The sequence below is a fragment of the Chlorocebus sabaeus genome, chromosome 14 (assembly GCF_047675955.1).
Source record: "Chlorocebus sabaeus isolate Y175 chromosome 14, mChlSab1.0.hap1, whole genome shotgun sequence".
NCBI lineage: Eukaryota > Metazoa > Chordata > Mammalia > Primates > Cercopithecidae > Chlorocebus > Chlorocebus sabaeus.
Genome location: NC_132917.1, coordinates 43,294,827 through 43,317,578, shown reverse-complemented (window position 1 = coordinate 43,317,578; position 22,752 = coordinate 43,294,827). Strand labels below are relative to the sequence as shown.

The window sequence follows — 22,752 nt, the reverse complement described above, 5'->3', positions numbered from 1 at the left end:
AGCTTACCACAAGCATTTCATTTGGAAATATTTTAGATTTATTAGATTTCTGTTTTTAATTGATTCCCTCTTCCTTTCCATATGGTTTTGACAAATCCATTTCCCACCATTTTTCAGCAAAGATATATAACATGTACTTTCATTTTTAACTTTTTAAAAATAAAGACAACTTTGTCCCTAGGGTGTTACAATTCAAGAACAAAACAAATATTGTAGTATGCTAATGCTGATTATTTCTATAATAACCACATGACTAGTTCCGTGGAAATAATGCTAATGCTTTTTTTTCTCACACTCTGTGGCTTATGTTGCATGCATCTGGTTAACAGCTGGGCTTGTGATGTTGCAAGGCCCTGAGATGAAGAAAGGCAAAGGCTCACAAGACACTTCAGGCATCATTATGTTCCTTATTCTTTTCCAAATCAAATAGGCGTTAGTGTCCTAGAGTTACTTGCAGTCATTGCTGGTGACTGGCTATAGTGCCAATGCCAACATCTTTGCTGAGGAATCCAGCTATGATTAATGATTACTTCAGTGATGTTCACTGTCTTGCTAAGAAGTAAACATGTGCTAGAGGCCTTTGATTTCCCAACTTCTCTTTCCAAGGACAAGTTAAAACATTTAGTTTTTTGAGTTTGTTGGGTACTGTTTAAAAAACAAATTAAGGGAAATGTATTTTGCTTTTACTGTAACTGAGAAAGACTTGAAAGCTTCCTATGAACGTTGTTTTGCCTTGACACCTTTTACATAGCACCCAAATCTTACGTATTTAATTTATGTGTGACAACCGTGATAAAATTGGGAATTAATGTAAAATAAAAGAGATGTTTGTAAAAGAAAAACAAACCGAAACAATAATTATCACAAAAAGACAGGTTCTTATAAACCAAAGAATTCTTCCAGTGACTGCTTGAATACAAAATAAGGTCCTGACTGTTTTTCTGTAAAACATTAGTTTCCATTCTAATGAGGTCCAGTCATTTTTCCATGTTGCCATTCACATGGTAACTTCACATACATAGGTGTGAGAAGAAACTGATGACTGAATGAGCGATGAAATTTATATGTAATAGCAGTATTCTAACAGTGAAACCCCGCCCTCTGTGAAAAACTTGATTCTTCATATTGCTGACTTTAACTAAAGAAATGTCTCAGTTTAGGAGTCAATAAAAATCCAAAGTCATCAAGAAATTAGTGTTACTTACATTACTGGAGGATTTCTGCTTTTAAACATAACATTTTGCCCCATGAACTTCCTTTAAATTAATAATAATTAAATATACTCACGTGTGTTTAAAACCTTTAAGAGTTAAAAATACAAATGACAGAGAAGAACGTCATTTACATTGGAATGGCTGCACCACACCTGAAGTATACCCTTCCAAGGGCATAGTTGCCCTGGCAAAACTAGATATGCTGTGCCTAGTGGCAAAACTATGAGTTTAAGAGTCGGATCTTAGGTAAATGTGACTGCCACAGACCTGAATACACGGAGGCAGTGAAGTGACTTGCAGGCAGAATGCAACCCTAGCTACAGGGGAGAATGTGGAACTTACATTTCTTATTCTTCAAAGTAATAACTGTGATCTACTTTTCTCTCAATGGATGAAGAAAGCCATTCCGTACAGTCTAAAATACAATTCTATTCTATTTTGAAATTTGATGACTTGAATGTAGGTGACAGTCCTTTTAAGATCATCCTCTTTTTACAGCTCCTTGTTTAAACGGGTGGTCTCTTAAATCCCCCATATAGGAATATAGTTTATAACAGGTAGGGAGATTATAATTTGGGGTTTTTTGTTGCTGTGTGGGGAGAAGAAATGGGGCTTATTTATAATTCTGAGTTTTCAGTGTTGTATTCACAAACCATTAGAGCTAGAAAGATCATACAGATGATATTATCCAGCTTTCTTGGACAAGAGGAAGCTGAACCCTGGATGTCACCTGGTTTGCCCAAGATTGCAAAGCTAGTTTGTGGCAGCTCTGGGACAGGAACCCAGTTCTTCTCCTTGCCAGCCTGTGTTCTGACATGGCACACTGCTGCCTTTGTTTTGAGCTGCTCATTTAATTTTTCTTTAAATTTAATTTTCTGTATTTCCCATATCCAGGTAAATTTTCATAAGCATCAGGACAGTAAGATGATTTGCTACTGAACTTTTTCTCAAATAATTGATTCCCTAGAGCACTTCATGTGAAGCAGTGTGCTCTCACCAGTTTCTCCAGGAGGAAAATGTGTTCACTCAGGGGCATGTCTGACTTTCCTCCTTCGCTGTGATCACATAATGAAAGGTTCTTTCATAGTGTCTCTGTACAAGAGGCAGAGATAAAACCAACTTTGAGGGATGTAAGTGGAGACCCTTCAAGAGTAAGCAGTACACACAACCTTATCTCACAACTTCCTGACTGGTTGATGTGTGTGGAGTTTTCAAACTTGATGTTTTGCTGATGTAGAGCTTTTGCTTTTTACGTTTTGTTGGTTCTCTTTTCATGGGCTATCTGATACCCAGTGCCTACTGATTTTTTAAAACAACTTCCTCCACCTGGAGTACTATATGAACTTAAGTTTATATGTATTTCTCTAATATTCCTAAAAAGAAACTACCAGGTAGATTTTTCATTCATGCTTTCCCCCTCCAGTAATTATCGCCACAGAAATCACGAGTAAGATTGCTAACTATTAGAAATTGCTAATTATAGAAATTGCTATTTTAAAACATTCTCTTTTATTTTATTTATTTATTTATTTTTGAAGCAGGGTCCCATTCTGTGCCCAGGCTGGAGTGCAGTGGTTCCATTTCGACTCACTGCAACCTCAACCTCCTGGGCTTAAGCCTCCCAAATATTTGGGACTATAGGTATGTGCTACCACTTCTGGCTAATTTTTATATTTTTTGTAGAGACGGGATCTCACCATGTTGCCAGGCTGGTTTTGAATTCCTGGACTAAAGCGATCCTCCCACCTTAGCCTCCCAAAGGGCTAAGATTACAGGCATGAGCTACCATGCCCGGCCTAAAAATTCTATGTTAGATTCTGTTGTAACTTTTATGATGCCCAGAGCTAACTACATTGATATATTCCCTCAGTAGTGTCTTCTGTTATTATTTTAGATTTTCTGTAGTGAACTACAAATGGGATATATGTTTATTCACAAGTCTTAAAGAAATTGCGTTTTGTATTTTCTTTTGCCACAGTTTATTTTTTAGAAATTATAAATAATTTCATTGAATTGCCCTCAATGCAAGTTCCCCATTTTTAAGCTTTGAAATGAAGTTGTGCATGTAACCACATCCTATTTATTGACTGCCTTACTACGAGGATATCGTGGGAAAATAAAGTTGTACATAATATGTGGTTCTGTGACCTCAAAGGACTTAGAAATACAATGGGGATACCAGACAGAAATTCATTTTAAAAAGTCAGACTACAGGGCAACAGTTAACATAGCTCATGGTTAAGAATTTGCTAGAAAGCAAAGGATAAACATTCTGGTAAGATGATATCCGAGTGGTAGAAAATTATTACCTCTGTTGTTATGTAGGAGAACAGTATTTGAGCTTTGAAGAAATCCCAAAAGTTAGTAAGAAATCACTGTAGGAGAGAAAGTACAGTTTAAAACATTAACTGTTTTACTGGAGTGTAAACTTTTGTAAAACATCCCATTTAACCAAAGTGAAATTAGAAGTGGCTGTGTCTTAGAGTCAGAATTCAAATTAAGGCTTAGGGATTAAGTCTCACTACTTTATAGTATAAAATAAAAATAAAGTGGACATTTATTGTTTGCTACTCTTTGCCAGGTACTCTGAAAAACAATTAAATGCATAATCTTACTTATTTCTCGCAATAATCCTGTGAAATAGGTTCTAGTGTTAGCTCCCTTTCATAAGTAAGAGAACTGTATTTAATTACTTTGCATTCGTAGTACATTTCAAAACTTGCCTTCTCTAGATAAAGGGTAGATTTAAAATATATTTATATTTGTTTTTTATGGGTTTTATGCTTTAGATGAGCATTTAGATCCCCTAATTAGTCTGTTGGTGAATTATAGGTGCCTGGAAACATGGCATGTAGCTTCTTCCCCTGTGGAAATTTATACCCTGTAAGTCCATAAAACATGTTAATTTTCCCTATAGATACACTTTTTATGAAAAGTTAGGAGCAGGATATGCTAATTTTAAAAAGATAAGTTATTAGAATTTAAATTTCTGTTCTTTAAATTTTAAGAACAGAAATCACTGTATTGTTCTTGCATTTTGATCTTAATTTCCTTTATGAAAATCCTGAGATGTATGTTATTAAAAATTATTTTGTTGGAGGTAACACACTACCAGACTTCAAAATATACTACAAATCTGTAGCAACAAAAAAAGTGTGGTACTGGCATAAAAACAGACACATAGACCAGTGGAACAGAATAGAGAACCCAGAAATTAATGTATCTACAGCCAACTGATTTTCGATAAAGACTCCAAGAACACTCATTGGGTAAAGGACTGTCTCTTCAATAAATGGTGCTGGGAAAACTGAGTATGCTTTCTTTATGTGCAGAAGGGTGAAACTAGACCCACCTCTCACTCTATGTAAAAATCAACTCATAATGGGCGCGGTGGGTCATGCCTGTAATCCCAGAACTTTGGGAGGCTGAGGCGGGTGGATCACAAGGTCAAGAGACCAAGACCATCCTAGCCAACATGGTGAAACCCCGTCTCTATTAACAATACAGAAAATAGGTGGGCATGTGGTGTGCACCTGTAGTCCCAGCCACTCGGGAGGCTGAGGCAGGAGAATCACTTGAACCCAGGAGGCAGAGGTTGCAGTGAGCCGAGATTGCGCCACTGCACTCTAGCCTGGTGGCAGACCGAGACTTGGTCTCAAAAAAAAAAAAAAAAAACAAAAAAAAAGCAGAAATCAACTCAAAATGGATAAAAGACCTAAATGTAAGACTCAAAACAATAAATGGTAAAGACTACTATAAAACTACTTGAATAGTGGTATTTATTCAGGACTTTGATCTGGGAAAAGATTCTTTTCTTTTCCTTTTTTGTTTTTTTGAGTCTCGCTTTGTCACCCAGGCTGGAGTGCAGTGTCGCTGTCTCGGGTTCAAATGAACCTCTGCCTCCCGGCTTCAAACGATTCTCCTGCCTCAGCCTCCTGAGTAGCTGGGATTACAAACAAGTATGTGCCACCCTGCCTGGCTAATTTTTGTATTTTTTTAGTAGAGATGGAGTTTCACCATGTTGGCCAGGCTGTTCTCGAACTCCTGACCTCTGGTGATCTGCTTGCCGTGGACTGTCAAAATGCTGGGATTGGAGGTGTGAGCCACCGCCTGGCCTGGGAAATCATTTTTATAAATAAGACCTTAAAAGCATAGACAAGAAAAAATAAATGGAATTATATCAAACTAAAACCCTTCTGCACAGCAAAGGAAACAGCAGAGCCAAAGACAAACTCCAGAACGGGAGAAAAAATTTGTAAACTATTTATCTGACAGGATTAATGTCCAAAATGTATAGGGACCTCAAACATCTCAACAGCAAAAAAAAAAAAAAAAGACAAATGATCGAACAGACATTTCTCAGAAACATAGAAATGATGAACAAATACATGAAAAAATGTTCAACATCACAAATCAGGGAAATGCAAATCAAAACCACAGTGAGATATAATTTCATTCCAGTTAGGATGGCTGTTACCAAAAAGACAACAAATGATGGCAAGAATGTGTAGAAAAGGGAACTCTTACACACTATTGAATGGAATGTAAACTAGTATAGCTACTATGGAGAACAGTATGGAGGTTCCTCTAAAAACTACACATAGAAATACCATATGATCCAGCAATCCCGCTACTGGGCATTTATCTAAAGAAAAGGAAATCAGTATATTGAAGAGAGAGAGTGCTGCAACCCCATGATTGAATAGTGTTGCAATCCCATGTTTATTGCAGCACTATTCAAAATAGACAAGGTACGTAATCAACCTGGGTGTCCAACAACAGATGAATGGATAAAGAAATGTGGTATATATACAAAGTGGAATACTATTCAGCCATAATAAAGAATGAAATAACTGTCATTCGCAGCTGCATGGATGGAAGTGGAGGACATCATGTTAAGTGAAATAAGCCAGGAACAGAAAATTAACCACTGCATGTTCTCACACATGTGGAAGTTAAAGAAGTCGATCTCAAAGAAATAAAAGGTAGAACAGAGGATACTAGAGGCTGGGAAAAGTAGTTGAGAGGGTGGAGATAGGTAGAGTTGTGAAAGGATACAAAATTACAGCTAGATAGGACAATAAGCTCTAGCGTTCTTCACCACAGTAGGATGACTATAGTTAGGAATAACGTATATATTAATAATTCCAAATAGCTAGAAGCAGGATGTTGAATGTTCCTAACACAAAGAAATGATAAATGTTTGAAATGATGGATAAGCCAATTACTCTGATCACTGTTTATTATATGTATTGAAACATTACTGTGTACCCCATAAATATGGATAATTATTTGTCAATGAAAAAGAATTTTTAAAAATGCGTAAAAAAAACTCTCTCCATAAAAGGGTTTACATGTCTTTGTTAAATTATTTCAAGGTACATTTTAATTTTTGATGTTACTGTAAATGCATCTTTATAAAAATTACATTTTTGAACTTTAACTTGCTGGGCTATAAAAATACAACTGCTTTTAAAATATTTGTCTTATATTCATCCGTATTATTAAACTCCATTATTTTAATCATTTGTGAATTATTTGTAGATTATATGTCCATAATGTCACCTTCAAACAATGAGAGTTTTTTGTTTTAAATTTTTATTTTACTTTAAGTTCTGGGATACATGTGCTGAACTTGCAGGTTTGTTACATAGGTATACATGTGCCACAGTGGTTTGCTGTACCTATCAACCTGTCATCTAGGTTTTAAGCCCCACATGCATTAGATATTTGTCCAAATGCTCTCCCTCCCCTTGCCCTCCACCCCCTGACAGGCCCTGGTGTGTGATGTTCCCCTCCCTGTCTCCGTGTGTTCTCATTGTTCAGCTCCCACTTATGAGTGAGAACACGCAGTGTTTGATTTTCTTTTCCTGTGTTAGTTTGCTGAGGATGATGGCTTCCAGCTTCATCCAAGTCCCTGCAAAGGACATGAACTCATTCTTTTTTTATGGCTGCATAGTATTCCATGGTGTATATGTGCCACATTTTCTTTATCCAGTCTATCATTGATGGGTATTTGGGTTGGTTCCAAGTCTTTGCTATTGTAAATAGTGCTGCAGTAAACATATGTGTGCATGTGTCTTTATAGTAGAATAATTTATAATCCTTTGGGTATATACCCAGTAGTGGGATTGCTGGGTCAAATACTATTTCTGGTTCTAGATCCTGGAGGAATCGCCACACTGTCTGCCACAATTGTTGAACTGATTTACACTCCCACCAACAGTGTAAAAGCGTTTCTATGTCTCCACATCCTCTCCAGCATCTGTCGTTTCCAGACTTTTTAATGATTACCATTCTAACTGGTGTGAGATGGTATCTCATTGTGGTTTTGATTCACATTTCTCTAATGACTGGTAATGATGAGCTTTTTTTCATATATTTGTTGGCTGCATAAATATCTTCTTTTGAGAAGTGTCTGTTTATATCCTTTGCCCACTTTTTGATCGGGTGGTTTGTTTTTGTAAATTTTTTTAAGTTCCTTGTAGATTCTGGATATTAGACCTTTGTCAGATGGATAGATTGGAAAAATTTTCTCCCCTTTCGTAAGTTGCCTGTTCACTCTGATGATAGTTTCTTTTGCTGAGCAGAAGCTCTTTAATTAGATCCTATTTGTCAATTTTGGCTTTTGTTGCAATTGCTTTTGGTGTTTTAGTTATGAAGTCTTTGCCCATGCCTATGTCCTGAATGGTATTGCCTAGGTTTTCGTCTAGGGTTTTTATGGTTTTATTTCTTTCTCTTGCCTGATTGCTCTGGCCAGAACTTCCAATACTATGTTAAATAGGAGTGGTGAGAGAGGGCATACTTGTCTTGTGCCGGTTTTCAAAGGGAATGCTTTCAGCTTTTGCCCATTCAGTATGATATTGGCTGTGGGTTTGTCATAAATAGCTCTTATTATTTTGAGATATGTTCCATCAATACCTAGTTTATTGAGAGTTTTTAGCATGAAGGGGTGTTGAATTTTATCGAAGGCCTTTTCTACATCTATTGAGATAATCATGGGGTTTTTGTCATTAGTTCTGTTTATGTGATGGATTATGTTTATTGATTTGTGTATGTGGAACCAGCTTTTTTTTTTGTTTTTGAGGTGGAGTCTCGCTCTGTTGCCCAGGCTGGAGTGCAGTAGTACAATCTTGGCTCACTGCAACCTCTGCCTCCCGGATTCAAGCAGTTCTCCTGCCTCAGCCTCCTGAGTAGCTAGGACTACAGGCGCATGCTGCCACTCCTGGCTAGTATTTTGTATTTTAGTAGAGACGGGGGTTTTACTGTGTTGCCCAGGCTGGCTGGTCTCAAACTCCTGAACTCAGGCAGTCCGCCAGCCTCAGCCTCCCAAAGTGCAGGGATTATAGGTGTGAGCCACCGCACCCAGCCTCTTTCATATTTTTTACACTTTTCTTCTTCTTTTAGTGTGCTGGATAGGGGCTCCAGAACAGAATTCAGTAGACGTCGTGACAGTAGGAATCCTTATCTTGTCCTGATTTTAAAGAGGATTAAAAAAACAAAAAAACCTGTACTATTGCCTGTGATGTTTGCCTGTTGGGTTTTTGTAGGTATTCTTTATGATGTTAAGGAAGTTTTTGTCTCTTCCAAGTTTGCTAAGAGATTTTTTTTTTTTTAATTGTGAGTCGAAAAAAAGAAAAAGACTAGAAAGAAATGCAATAAAAATAGTTACCTCTAAAAAATTATTTTGTACATACATTATCCATTTTGTGAACCTTAAATAGAAACTCAGTGTTATCTAATAGGTAAGTGAGTTGGAGTTTTCAGAGGTTTTCATTTTAAAATGAAAATTCAGAGATTTTCATTTTAAAAATCAAATTTTGAAATTGTTTCTGATTTTATTGTTATTAACTTTGTAAGTGGTTTGAGTTAAACCTGTTTCATGTAGTCTGATTATCCACTGGGAGGCTGTCAGCCTGGCCTTTCTTCTCTGTTCAGCGGCTCGTAGACCACACTGCCAAGCCCACTAGTCATTTGTAATTGGGTTCATCTCTTCCTTGTAGCCTTGTCCTTACTGTTTTCTAGCATGAAACTTCTAGGTCATTCAGCCAGGTTTACTTACCCTTGTCTGTGTGTGCTCATTCATTGATATAAAAAGACCTAGCAAAGTATCTGGCAGATAGCTATCATGCACTTATTTAATGTTGGTGTAATCATTCTAGTCTCCCAGCGTCTTCTCATGTTAATTACCCTCTTTCATTTTGGTCCACCTGAGTACTGTAATAGCCTGTTCAAGTTCTGGATGTGAAGTCTTTTCTCATTATTCCAGTGCAGAAGGATCTTTCATTTTTTGGAACTTATACTGGGCACCAGACAGCGTGTTGGTTTTCTTTGCCAAAGTGAACTAAAAGCCTGCTGAGGACAGGCATCTTGTTTTCATCTTTTCTGTCTACCACAGCGTTAAGCTGTGAGGCATTTTACATGGTGCTAAAGAAAGACCGTTGTCTAACAGGAATTTTATATTGTCTTCAAAAGGAAAAAAGATAATAAGCCTAGGTATTAGCTATGTGGGTTTATTCAGAAATTATTAAGTGCAAAATGAAACGAGGAAATACTGCCTGTATCTCAGTTTTGTCCTTAGAACGTCATTTATGTTTTCTGTGCCAGGAATACCTAGGGTTTAGGTCCATCCTTGAGAAGCCCACCCGCTGGTCATACTTCTGAGGTCTTTGATTTTTATTATATGCTTTTCGTTTTAGACCCCTTCAGAGGGAGTTTCAATAAAGAAAGCAATGAAAATCTGATCTTTGCCTAAGGAGTAGATTATGAACTGTTGTAAATCCACAGAGAAGCACTTTGTCAGTAATGACGAAGTTTATGTTTTCCTGAAGTATGTTTTAATATCTGCAGCATTTTGGGAAAAAAATTAAGGAAGTTTGAGAAATCTCATCGCATTGACTTTCTGTTTTTATTTTCTATGTCTTTAAGTACCTTCTTAGAAATCTCTTGTTTCTCTAGTAGTTGAAATGATGGTCATTACAAATAAGCTAACTGGTATTTCTTCTAGTCCTTTTTTTGTATTAGTATTATTTTTTTAAGCTGGCTATCATGAGCTACTCATTTTATAGGATTATTGGGCTTCAGTCCTATATTAGGGGTTTAATTCGGATTTAAGCTTTAATAATTCTGTTCAAACTATGCTCTGAAATTACCATATTGAAGATAAAATAAGGCTTACCTGACTGTGGCTCTTGACAACTAGTAGTGTGTGGTCTTTAAAAGATACTGTGAAGAGTGTCATCAGATCTTTAGGAAAACTAACTGAAGAACATGACCTGTCACTCTTTGGGCTACTAAAGAGTTAGATTTTTTTTTTTTTTTAAATGTATTATATACTGCTTTATTTATATATAATGATTCTTTGTTAGTCTTCTATCTGATTCTTGTTTCTCCATGTGCATCACTTATTATGTCTTTGTAATCAGATGTACTTTGATGTGGATTACGTCTTTGGTTTTCCTCTATTTAGAACCCTAGTCAGAACTCATATTGAACTGAATTGGATTATAGGTTATAGGCCTGTTCTGAGCTTTTCAATTTATTACTTATTTTAATACAACAACCTATGTCCTAAATGCTGGTATTATCCCTAGTTTATGGATGAGGAAACTGAGGTACTTGCCCATGATGACATGTTTAACTACTTATTCTACTGTTTATTGTCTCTAATGTGTGCAGAATACTAATTTAGTCCCTATGCTGAGGTAGGAGGTGTTTCTAGGTAAGCATATCTGAGCTATCTTGGGACAACTTGTCTTTTACCATCCTGTGATCTACTGGGGAGACCTGGATCAAGAGATAGCTGATTACAGCTTTGGTCCTAAGTTTTATACAAAATCTTAATTTTTAAAAGACAATAGTCACCAAATCTAATGGTATGAAAGCCTAATTGGCTTAAAAGTTAATTCTTTTCAAAAACTTAGTCAGCAACAAATTGTCAGTTTTGTTCTCTTTAAAATAAATAGTCTGGCCGGTCACAGTGGTGCATGCCTGTAGTTACAGCTACTTGGGAGGCTGATGCAGAAGGACTCCTTGAGCCCAAGAGTTGGAGACTGTAGTGCACAATGATCACCCCTGTGAATAGCCACTGTACTTAAGCCTAGGCAACATAGTAAGACCCTGTCTGTACAAAAAATGAAAAAATTAGGTAGGTGTGGTGATATAACACTTTAACAGTCCTAGCTGCTCAGGAGGCTGAGGTGGGAGGATCACTGTAACCTCAAACTCCTTGAGCCTAGGAGTGTGAGGTTACAGTGAGCTATGATTGCGCCACTGCACTCCAGCCTGGGTGATAAAGCAATACCAGACCCTGTCTCAAAAAAAATTAAAAGTCATATTTATTATTGGTCTAATCTTGTGTGGAGAAAGACACCATGTAGGAAAGCTACTGGGTGACATTCTGGCAAATTCCATGGTTCTAGGCTTGAAGTGAAGCCTAGTAATTTTTCAGGAGGTCATTTACACCACATCTTGCATTGTCATTAACAATTTTATGTCTCTAAAAGGTAATACGGGTTATTTTTTAATGGGTATGGAGTTTCCATTTGGGAAGATGAAGAGTTCTGTAAATGCATGATGGTGATGGTTGTACAAAAGTGTGAATGTACTTATGCCACTTAATTGTACACTTAAAAAGGGTTACAATGATAATTATCATATATATTTTATCACAATATAAAAGAAAAAAATGTTTAAAAGAAGGAATAAAGGTAATTATTTCACCTAGACCTGTGTGTGTGAGTGTTGTTGTTTTGTGTAATTTTTTTCTATTGGAGTTGAATGGTGTGAGCTATAACAAAACGCACTGAGGTTTGTGAAGATGACATAGGAAGGCAGTTCTAGTGTAATAGTTAAAGATGGTCACCTCTGGAGCCAGACTGCCTGGCTTCATGTTCTGGTTCCACTGCTTACTTGCTGTATGACGTTGGATAAGTTTCTTAGCCTTTCTGGGCCTCAGTTTTTCAGCTGTGAAGTAGAGATAATGTAGTACTTATTTCATGGAATTATTGTGAGAATTAGATGAGCTATTACTAAAAAAAAAAAAAATGCTTACAGTGGCCGGGAACAGTGGCTCACGCATGTGATCCCAGTATTTTGGGAGACTGAGGGGTGGATCACCTGAGGTCAGGAGTTAGAGACCAGCCTGGTCAACATGGTGAAACCCATCTCTACTAAAAATACAAAAAGTAGCCGGACGTGGTGGCAGGTGCCTGTAATTCCAGCTACTTGGGAGGCTGAGGCAGGAGAATGGCTTGAACCCAGGAGGTGGAGGTTGCAGTGAGCTGAGACTGCGCCACCGCACTCCAGCCTGTACAACAGAGCAAAAATCCATCTCGGGGAAAAAAAAAAAAATGCTTAAAACGTTCTGTCACGTGGTGAGTGCTAAATGAATGGACCCCTAGACCTGGGTTCTAGACAGTGTTACTGATATAAATACACTTGCGAATATAAACATAAATTGGACATTTGTTTTTGCTTTTTTTTTTTTAAAGGTAAAAGAAATAGGAGATTACTTTAAACAACACCTTTTGCAGTCCAGGCACAGAGGAGCATTTGAACTGGCTTATACTGGCTTTGTGAAACTAACTGAAGTACTAAACAGGTAAAACAAATATCCTTTTGTGTACGTTTTAAAAAGACTAAATATACAAAGCATGTGCTTGGAGTAGAATTTAGCTGTGTCTTTTGATGTCTAAAAGAATAAGACCTGGTTGACTACAAAACTCTTGGAAGAAATTGTTTTCTTAGGTTTCATTGTATGATTTACTGCAGATGATTGATTGAAATGTCCAAACTGAGTTATTATTCTCTCATTGAAAGGTGATTTGAAGCAAACTCAAAAGATTTTGCTAAAAATAGCTTTGAAATTACTGTTTTTTTTTTTTTCTTTGAATGAGATAAATGTTTTGTCTGTTTGAAAATTACTTGGTGTTTGGAATAAAATAGACCTTGCAATTTTTGGGGTTTGTATTAGAGAAGCACTTAAAGATTTTGTTTTTTTTTTCTTCATAAATTTATCTTATAGAAAAGTTTAAAAGAACAGTAAGTAGACTGAAAAGTAGAAAAGATTTTTTTTCCTTTTACCTGGAAAGCTAATACTTAGATAGATTTCATATATTTAACCAAATGTATTTCTTGACATTATAGTTACAGATAATTTCATTCATCCATGTAATATATTTCCTCCAAAGAGCTTGTGAGGAAACCTTAAATTACTTAATGACTAAGTGTTCATGGCAAGTGTTCTCTAAATAAAAGGTAGTATTTTCCAGGAAAACATTTCCATTGCCTGGAAACTTTTTGAAATGAAGCAGAGTTCTGCCAGCCTTGTAGCCTCAGCAAACATTTTATTTTGGACTGTTAAGACATCTATTCCTTGAATATTTTTGAAACTTTTTTTTTCACATGCCTGGTAAAAACATTTATGAAACATTTTGGCAGTTAGGAGCTGCACAGAATGTCTTTAAATGATACTTTTTTAGAAGTCCCTGACATTAAACTGCTGATCTTGAAAATATTTTATCTTTTCAACTTTTTGTTTCCAGTGTAGACATGACTTATGAACATTTTTTTTTCCTCAAAACACACTCCGCTCCCATCAAATCAGTTAACAAGAATGTATGAATACCAGCAGTGTGCTTAGTACTGTGCTTGGTTTGGATGATATTATGGTTTTTTATAAGATGAAGTTCCTGTTATTAAAGAGCTTATGGTTTAGTTTGAGAAATAAGTAGAGATGAAATTCAAAATATTTAACAAAAGGTATGTTGTGAGCACTGACTGGTCAGAACCAACACTGGGTATATGCAGCACCCAGCATCTCTCTATGTATGGATGTGTATGGACTGAATACCAGCCTGGAAGTAAGACCAACACACTTGAAAAAGATAACACTGCGCAATTTTGGGTGAAATTTATAAATCATATTTATATATAAATCATATAGCAGAGAGAGAAAGCAATGGGGATAGGCTGGTAGGGCTTCATGGAGGAGGTGGTATTTGTGCTAATGCACAAGTTGAAAGAAGGAAACATTGTGAGTAAATGTTCAGAGCCTAGAATCGGCAAGGTGAATAAATAAGCCAACCTTCCTGTAGAGGTGGAGTTAGTAGGAAATAACCAGGCAAGTTGATAGATTGAGGCCAAATTATAGAGTGTCTTGGAAATAGATTTACTGTAGCAGGGATGGAGGGAAGCATCAAACATTTTTGCTCTGAAATAGATCATAGGAGGCATTATAGAATGGAGGAATAGCAGTAAATCTGTGACTCAGGCTCTTAATTCTGTGTATATTCATCCCATTTACTGGCAGTGAGACTGTACAAAAATTAACCTCCCTAACCTTTGATCTCTTCATCTTTAAGGAAAAGGGTATTTGCCCTATTGACAGATCTCTCTGGCTTTTGTTGTATGAATCAAATAAAATAGATATTTATGAAGACCCATTTGCATTATAGAATTTCCTACAAATGTAAAACATGAGATTGATGTTGGTTGTGGGGTTGGCATGCAAAAGTAGTTTTCTGGTTGGAAATGTTAGGTTAGATAGATTGTAATGACAGATTATAGTAAGGAGAGCCTGGAATCAGTTATAACAAGGTAGATCTGAGGTGATGAGGGCTTCCTCTTGGGTGATGGCTCTGGGAGTAGAGACAAACGTGGGGTTTTAGTTAACTTTTGGCCCCACATAGATAGTAACAACTCCTCACATGATGTATTGAGTGCTTAGAAGGAAAGCTGTGGACACATTTTGTTACATTCATGATTTTGTATCTTAAGAATTCAGGCAGGGCTCAGCTGGGTGATTCTTCCTTAGGGTATTTACTGAGTTCAATTGGTGGCATTCAGCTGGCAGACAAACTGGTCACAAGGGACCTAAGACAGCTTCACTCACATTTATGGCACCTTGGTGGGACTAGCTAGAAGACTGGGCCTAATTGGGACTACATGTGGCCTCTCACCCCAGCATGGCAGTCTTGGGGTTGAAATTCTTATATGGCAGCATGCTTCCCCCAGAGAGAATATTCCAAGAGAACCAGCCAGAAGCTGTATGATCTTTTCTGACCTAGTCTTGGAAGTCTCATTGCATTGCTTTAGTCACATTCCTTTGATTTTAAGTGCATTTTAGGGTCAACCTGGATTCAATCCACCTTTTGATGGCAAAGTGGCAAGATCATGTTGTAGAAGTATATGTAGATAGGAGATGTTGTGGTAGCCATCTTTGAAAAATGCCATCTGCCACATGAACCAACTGAATGTGAGTAGTGGAGGTTACCAGGGAGTTCATGGTTCCTTCTGTGATTCTAAGTCTTGGTCACCAGACAAAGGGGGTTGATGTTAACAAAACCAAGGAAGTTGAAAGAGGGAATGGTTTGATAAAGATGAGTAAGTTTTTTTGATTTTTTATGTGTTAAGTATGAGATAATGATGGCATACCCTGATGGAAATATTTAAGTCAGCTGTTAGAGATAGAGGATTAGTTTGGGTGATATAACAGAGATGTAGATTTGTGAGTTTTCTCCAAAAATATCATAGTAAGATTGCAGTCTTTGATGGAGAGCATGAAAGGAGAAAGAACAGAGGACTAAGGACAGAGGCTTTTGAATAACTGTGGTTGAATGGTACAGTTGAAGGCATTCCAAATAAATGGAGTGGGGAGACTAGGGAAGGCCCAATGCCTGGTATCTTAGCCACTCCTCATCTACTTTAAATATGTTCTCATGGCTGTTACTGTTGGCTTTTAGCCAACCTGTTAGGAGTTCTCAATTGTTGCTTTCAAACCAAGTAGTTCTTGATCCCTTGAGAGACATTTCAAATCTGCTGAACAGAATGTTTTGCAGAGAACATCTTTACAGTGTGTGTGGCTTCCTTTTGTTTGGTTTTTATTTTTAAAAGAAAATGTTTCTTTTGGAGTCCTTTTGAAAGCGTTTTATAAGCTCTTAAGTTATGAAAAAGTTGTTTAGGTATACAACATTTTAGAAGTTTGCAAAGAGAAATCTGGGCATTCATGAAAATCCACAGAAATGGAGGCCAACTGCTTTCCACCTCTTGAGCTACAGCTGTGTTAAGGAAGGAAGCACTTAAAGAGATTAATGGATAAATAACTGAAGAGTTAAACATGACCCACATTGTTTGAATTGGTTTTTAATAGGATTATGCAAAATGTCTTCAAATGTAAACTGACTTCACTATTAAACAATCATCTAAGAATAAATAGGGATGGAGACATTGTTATTTTTTCTGGGAATATTTTGAAAGCAACACTTGTAACACACATAACACACCAATAGTGTGTTGAGTTAATTTTCTGTAATCTGATTTTCTTATGTAGTGCTTTCTATTTAGAAGTCAGTGAAATATTCCTATTGTCCTTGAAAAACGTAATTGCCTGCCTGTGCTAATTACTTGTCTAAGCATTTGATTGGAGTGCTTAAGTTTGTTAATGTCATAAAACTCTAAATTCAACTTTTTGATGACATTCATATTTGCTTGTTTACTTTCTATGATTTTATTATTTGAAATCGTTCTTCTGATGAAAATGAACAGACTTCTAGGATGTTAAGTTGGGAATCTAACTTTCCAACCATAAGATACAAAGTTAACTATGAGGGGACAGAATCATTGATTATAATTCTGAATCTAGAAGGGAGATTTGTTAGTGCTTGGTGTTGTCTTACTCTTCAAATATTTGAATTGCTTTACTAGTTGAAATGTAGCTTAATCTTCAGATGTTTATTGCAGTAATTATTATCATTTTCGCATTATTGGCCTGAAAAAATTAAATTGTGACATTTAGCAGTTTTTGTCATAAAATACTAGTACTTATTCATGGACATCAACAATTCTGTGGACAGAAATCATTTAAATATGTATTTAAACTTTCATCAGTTAATTATAACTACAATGATTCAAATTAAACAGAAAACTTTTAATGAGCAATTTAAATATAATAGTGAAAAAATAATTTCTTCTACCTTTCTGGAGAATGAAATACCAAGTCTCTAAAGAATATGCAGTTGAGAAAGAAAGAAATGCAAAATGTAATGTTTAAGATTTTGGGGAAAAGTCATTCAACTTTGAATGAGAGAATATACAATCTTGTATAAACTTTATTTTTAATTTATTTATTTGAGACAGAGTCTCTCTGTTGCTGAGGCAGGAGTGCAGTGGCATGATCTTGGCTCATTGCAACTTCTGCCTCCTGGTTCAAGTGATCTTTCTGTCTCAGCCTCCCAAGTAGCTAGGACTTACAGCTGCCTGCCACCACACCTGGCTAATTTTTGATTTTTTGTAGAGACGGGGTTTCGCCATGTTGCTCAGGCTGGTCTCAAACTCCTGGGCTCAAGCAGTATCCCCATCTCAGCCTCCCAAAGTGCTGGGATTACAGCCATGAGCCACCGCGCCCAGCCTAAACTTTTATTTACATTTCATTTGGCAAATGTGTCTAAATAAGACACTTATTTCTCACTGAGTATCCTATTAATTTTATTTGAAATATGAATACTTAAATAAAGAATAAGAGATGAGCCACCCTGGGGAGCCATATTCTTTATACAGAGAAAAATCCTTTTAATTTCCCATTTCTATTGTGGATTAAAAGACTCTGGAGAAAACTCGAATGTCTTGATGTATAAATTCTAAGTCTTTGTTAGTGACTCCTGCATTTTTATTTTCAGTTTTAAGCCTACTATAATAGTTGAGTCAGATATTACTGTTTTTTTCTCAATATTTGAACACTCATTTAAAAAGTTTTCATAATAATACTTGTCATTTAGATACAATAGCAGAGGGACCTTGTTCTCAGTGAGTAACCTCTATGCCAGCTTTTTAAGTAAAGTTTTAGAATTTTTTTTAATATTAATTTTTTCTCTTAGATCTTAGGGAATGATTATATTAAATCATTGAGAGAACCAACTATCTGGTACATCTTCCAACCACTTCTTTTAATCCACTGCATCTTGCCCTTCTCCCCATGGCCCTCTGATTGGTAATTCAATTTAGATTTGGTCATTGTATTATTGCCTGTGCCTGCAGCTAAGTCTTCAAAATAGCCCCCTAATGTTTTAGCCTGCAGTAAGCCTCAATAATGTATGATAGTGGTGAGGGAGGTTAAGATGGCTTCTCTTGATATGTATCTTTCTAACAGGATTTCATTTGGGCAAATCATTTTTCAGGCTTAAAGTTTCCTGGTGCTTCAGGGTTATATTCCCTTTTTAAAGCGTACATGCACACAACCTTCCTGCACACATACGTTAGTATTTAGTTTCATTGAAATAATAAACATGAACCTTGAAATAATGAATATAATACTTGACCAAAGATTGAATGGAGTGGGGGAATTTAGCTTATGAAATTATTAGAGATTGGGAAAATTTCTAAGTTAGAAAAAAAAAATCTTACTGAAAGAGTTTGAGGAAATGAAGGTGACATTTCTCAGTTAGCAATAGTAATATAAGTTAAAAATAGCTCCTTGCTACTACATGTAGTTGGATGGATGAAGCCATTGAAAAGCCACTTTATAGTCAGGGAATCGGATTTATTGGTACAAAATAATTGTCTAATGACCAATTAGTTGGGTATACAGCATATGTAATTTGATTTTAGTCTGCGGGTTTTATTCTTATCTTAGAATACTTATCCAGTGGGAGTGAGGTAGCTCTGTGGATAGAAATTGGAGTAATCTGTTTATGGAACAATAATGTGCTTCAGTTATCTACTCAAGATAATACAAAGGCCTGAATACCAGCTATAGCCTGGCCTGTTCATTTCTGTTACTTTTAGCAGGGGCTTAGGCCATAGCAGTTAGCATAGGAAAACAACAACAACAAACCCCCTACCTTTTGTTTTTTGGAGATGGAGTCTTGCTCTGTCTCCCAGGCTGGAGTGCAGTGGTGCAGTCTCGGCTCACTGCAACCTCTGTCTCCTGGGTTCAAGTGAATCTCCCACCTTAGCCTCCTGAGTAGCTAGGATTACAAGAGTGCACCAATATGCGCAGCTAATTTTTTTGTGTTTTGTAGAGACTGAGTTTCACCATGTTGGCCGGGCGGGTCTTGAACTCCTGACCTCAGGTGATCCACCGGCCTTGGCCTCCCAAAGTGCTGGGATTACAGGAGTGAGCCACCACGCCTGGCCCTCCCTACCTCTTTTTTGTGCATCTACCTGCCTGCCTTCTTGCCTGCCTTCTTGCCTGCCTACCTGCCTGCCCTCCTGCCCTCTTTCCTGCCCTCTTTCCTTCCTTCTCCCCTCCCAGCTCCCCTGCCATCCCCTCCCCTCCCTTTCCTTCCTTCCTTCCTTCCTTCCTTCCTTCCTTCCTTCCTTCCTCCCTCCCTCCCTCCCTCCCTCCCTCCCTCCTTTGCTTTCCTTTTTCTTCCCTCCCTCCCTCCCTCTTTAAGAATTTCTACTCTTCATACAGTGCCGCTTTCTAGTTTCTGATTGGGAAAGTCAGGATTTCAGATATAAAAGACCGAGAGAAGCTGGATACATTTTTAGTAAGCTTCCTTGAGAACTGGTAAACCATTTGTTGTTGTTGTTGCTGATATATGTATGTATATGTGTGTATAAATATTTGAGATAGGGTCTTGCTCTTTTGCCTAGGCTGGAGCACAGTGGTGTGATATTGGCTCATTGCAGCCTCAACCTCCTGGGCTCAAGCAGTCCTCTCACCTCAGCTTCCTGAATAGCTGGGACTACAGGTGTGCACCACCACACCTGGCTAATTGTTTTGTATTTTTTTATAGAGATGGGCTTGTGCCGTGTTGCCCAGGCTGGTCTCCAACTCCTGAGATCAAGAGATCCTCCTGCCTTGGCTTCCCAAAGTGTTGGGATTATAAGCATGAGCCACTGCACCTGGCCATATGTTGTAGATTAATAACATTTTGTGTTACTGAGTTGTTTATGATGAACCTTGAACCCCTTTTAAGAAGGTTGCAATTTTACAATGTACTCAGAGGCTAAAGACACTGATTATTTTGTATTAGTTTGACAAGATAACCAAATAAAAACAAAATGCCTTCAGACAAGAGGCTGTCTGCTTATTTAGTGGAAAGGCATTCACTAACAAAAGCAGGATTTTGGAATTCCCCATGGCTGTGGTTCGTGCCTACGCAGAGTTGGCTCAAAAAACCAAAGACTGTTTCACTCAAGAACCTTTCTTTTTATATCCTTGCTAGGCCCTGGATTGTGTGATGAAGAACCAAAACAAACAACTAGGGTTTGCTGTATTGTTCTTGGGAACCTTGCATGGTTTCATTTTTACCTCTCAATTCCTTCATTATCATAAACACCAGCAACACTGAAGTTTTGAAATCACTTCCTTATAAAGAAATCTTTCCTTGCTAGGGAGCAGACAGAAGGTTCATTGAATAGTCAGAACTCTATTCTGCTTTTTATAGGCACAGTGACCTCACCATTGAGAAGACTTAGAGTTCCAGCTCCCTGCTTTTTATACCTGGTTTGTCAATTTTATGCCTACCTGCAGGCACAGCTAATGTGCGCCAGCTGGCACCAGCACTAGTTGCTCCTTATTTAATTATTCAAGAAAAGATTTCTTAAACATCTACTGTGTGCCAGATGCTGTGTTTGATTGAGCTGTCTTTGACCATTGAGAATATGATATGGTAGACCACAGTTACTGTGAACCTAGAAATAATTACCAGAGTCTGAATAGGAAACATATAACTCTGTGGAACTAAGAGAGGGATGTGAGGACTTGAACAAGGGACTAAGGATTGTATGGGACCATGATGAGGAGTTTTGGGGACATTCTCATCAGGAACTTTGGTGCTTATGTATTTTAGAGTCATTATCTTCTCTATATCGCCCAGAGAATGTTCATTGAATTTTCAAAGCATTTTTATTTTATTTGCCATTGAATTTTCAAAGCATTTTTATTTTATTTGCATTCGAAAGCACTGAGAAATCAAGTGATTTATCTATAACTACACATGTAGTTGGTGATTGAGCCAGCACTAGAATGTAAATGTTTTTCTGGAATTTCATAGTGTTTCAGAGGTTAGCAGTTTAACAAGTTTATTGATATTGCTTTCTATAAGGAATTGTGATGGTAGGATAAAAATATTGGTAAAACATGGGCCTTGTTCTTAGAGGAACTTTCAACCTAGCATTTTAATCTTTGGGATTAGATAAGTAAGTCACATAATTTACAAGACAGACATTAAAGACCAAGACAGAGATCCACTCCCTGAACTGTCTATCCTAGGCGATGGGAATAATACTTAATGCCAATAATGGAAAAAAAAGCAAGGCAAGAAGAAGGGCACGATGGGAGGGAGAACAGTGCTTTAAACATGCTGAGTTAAAGGTGGTGTTGGGAGGCTGCCTAGTGGGATAGCAGACAGTTGGAAATACAGGTCAGGAGATTGACACAGGGGTTCATGTTGGAGATAGCGTGACCTGGGACTCCCCCAGTATTTTAGCAGTGAATGTCCAGCATTCTGGGAAATCCCTTAGTCCCAGGCAAATAGGGACAGTTGTTCACTCCAGCTGGAGGTATATATTTGAAAGTCAGCCAAACAGAGGAAATAGATGAAGCTATGGGCCTAGAGGAGATCTCCTAAAGAGCCTAAGAAAAAAAGAAAAAAGTTATCATCTTGAATTAAATTTTATAACTATTGTTAAAACTCAGAGACATTGCTCATATGAAATATAGTTTCTACTCTGTGTTCACAAGTGTACAAACCTCGGTTAAATAACACTCTTACGTGAACCTGAACTATACTTGCTTTTGAACCCGATACTTGGTTTTGTTCTTGGGTCTTGGAGAAAAAATGGTCTCCTAGGGTAGCAGTTAGATTAATAGAGTTGATTTTGGTAGGCTGTTTGGGGATTTCAGTAGGAAACATTCTTGTATGAATACTATAACCCTGATATGTGGAGATTTGCTGAATGTGTTTGTACCTGTTACAGGAAGCTAAGCAGCCGCATCAATTGCTGGCTCTAACAGTGGCACTTCTCATTGGAAAACATTTTTGTTTATACTTTCTTTTCTAGTTTTTGTACCCTTTTTCTTTGTCGGCCTGGTTTGTTAGACTACCATACTCAATGGAGTTAGTAAATTACATGTCATTCATTTATTCAACAAATATTTATTGAGCTCCCTATAGGGTGCCAGGCCCTGCTATAGGTGCTGGGAATAGAGAAATAACAGGAAGGAATGTGTCCTTGATACATGGAGATGTAGAAAATAATAAACTATCTGCCAGCAGTGTGTATTTTGATGTGATAAAGTTTGGTGGTAAGGAAGGCTCTTTCCGACTAAAGTGATATTTCAGCCAAGGCCTGAATGGCAAGAAGCAGCACCTTTTCTGGAGAAGAGCTTTCCAAGCAATGAGATCCGCTAGTGCCAGAGTCCATGGTGTATTAAAGAACAGAATGGTATAAGATGAAGTTTAATGAGATTGTCCAGATACGTAGGGCTTTGTGAGCCAGGATGAGGAGTTTGGATTTTGTGCTCGTTGGGAAATCTTTGTGTTTTCTGAGAGTCTCCAACCACATGGATATAAAAATAGAAGGTATCTTG

At 37.3% G+C, this 22,752-nt stretch overlaps 1 protein-coding gene across 9 annotated transcripts in view; it reads left to right on the top strand.

The window, feature by feature from the left end:
* THADA (THADA armadillo repeat containing) overlaps positions 1-22,752 on the top strand; it is a 351,338-nt gene that overhangs the window by 48,668 nt on the left and 279,918 nt on the right. For all 9 annotated transcript variants that reach the window (XM_073022941.1, XM_038006864.2, XM_073022942.1 and 6 more), the window contains one exon: positions 12,707-12,816. In XM_073022941.1, the coding sequence (XP_072879042.1) occupies positions 12,707-12,816 (110 nt within the window). The remainder of the gene's footprint in view (positions 1-12,706; positions 12,817-22,752) is intronic.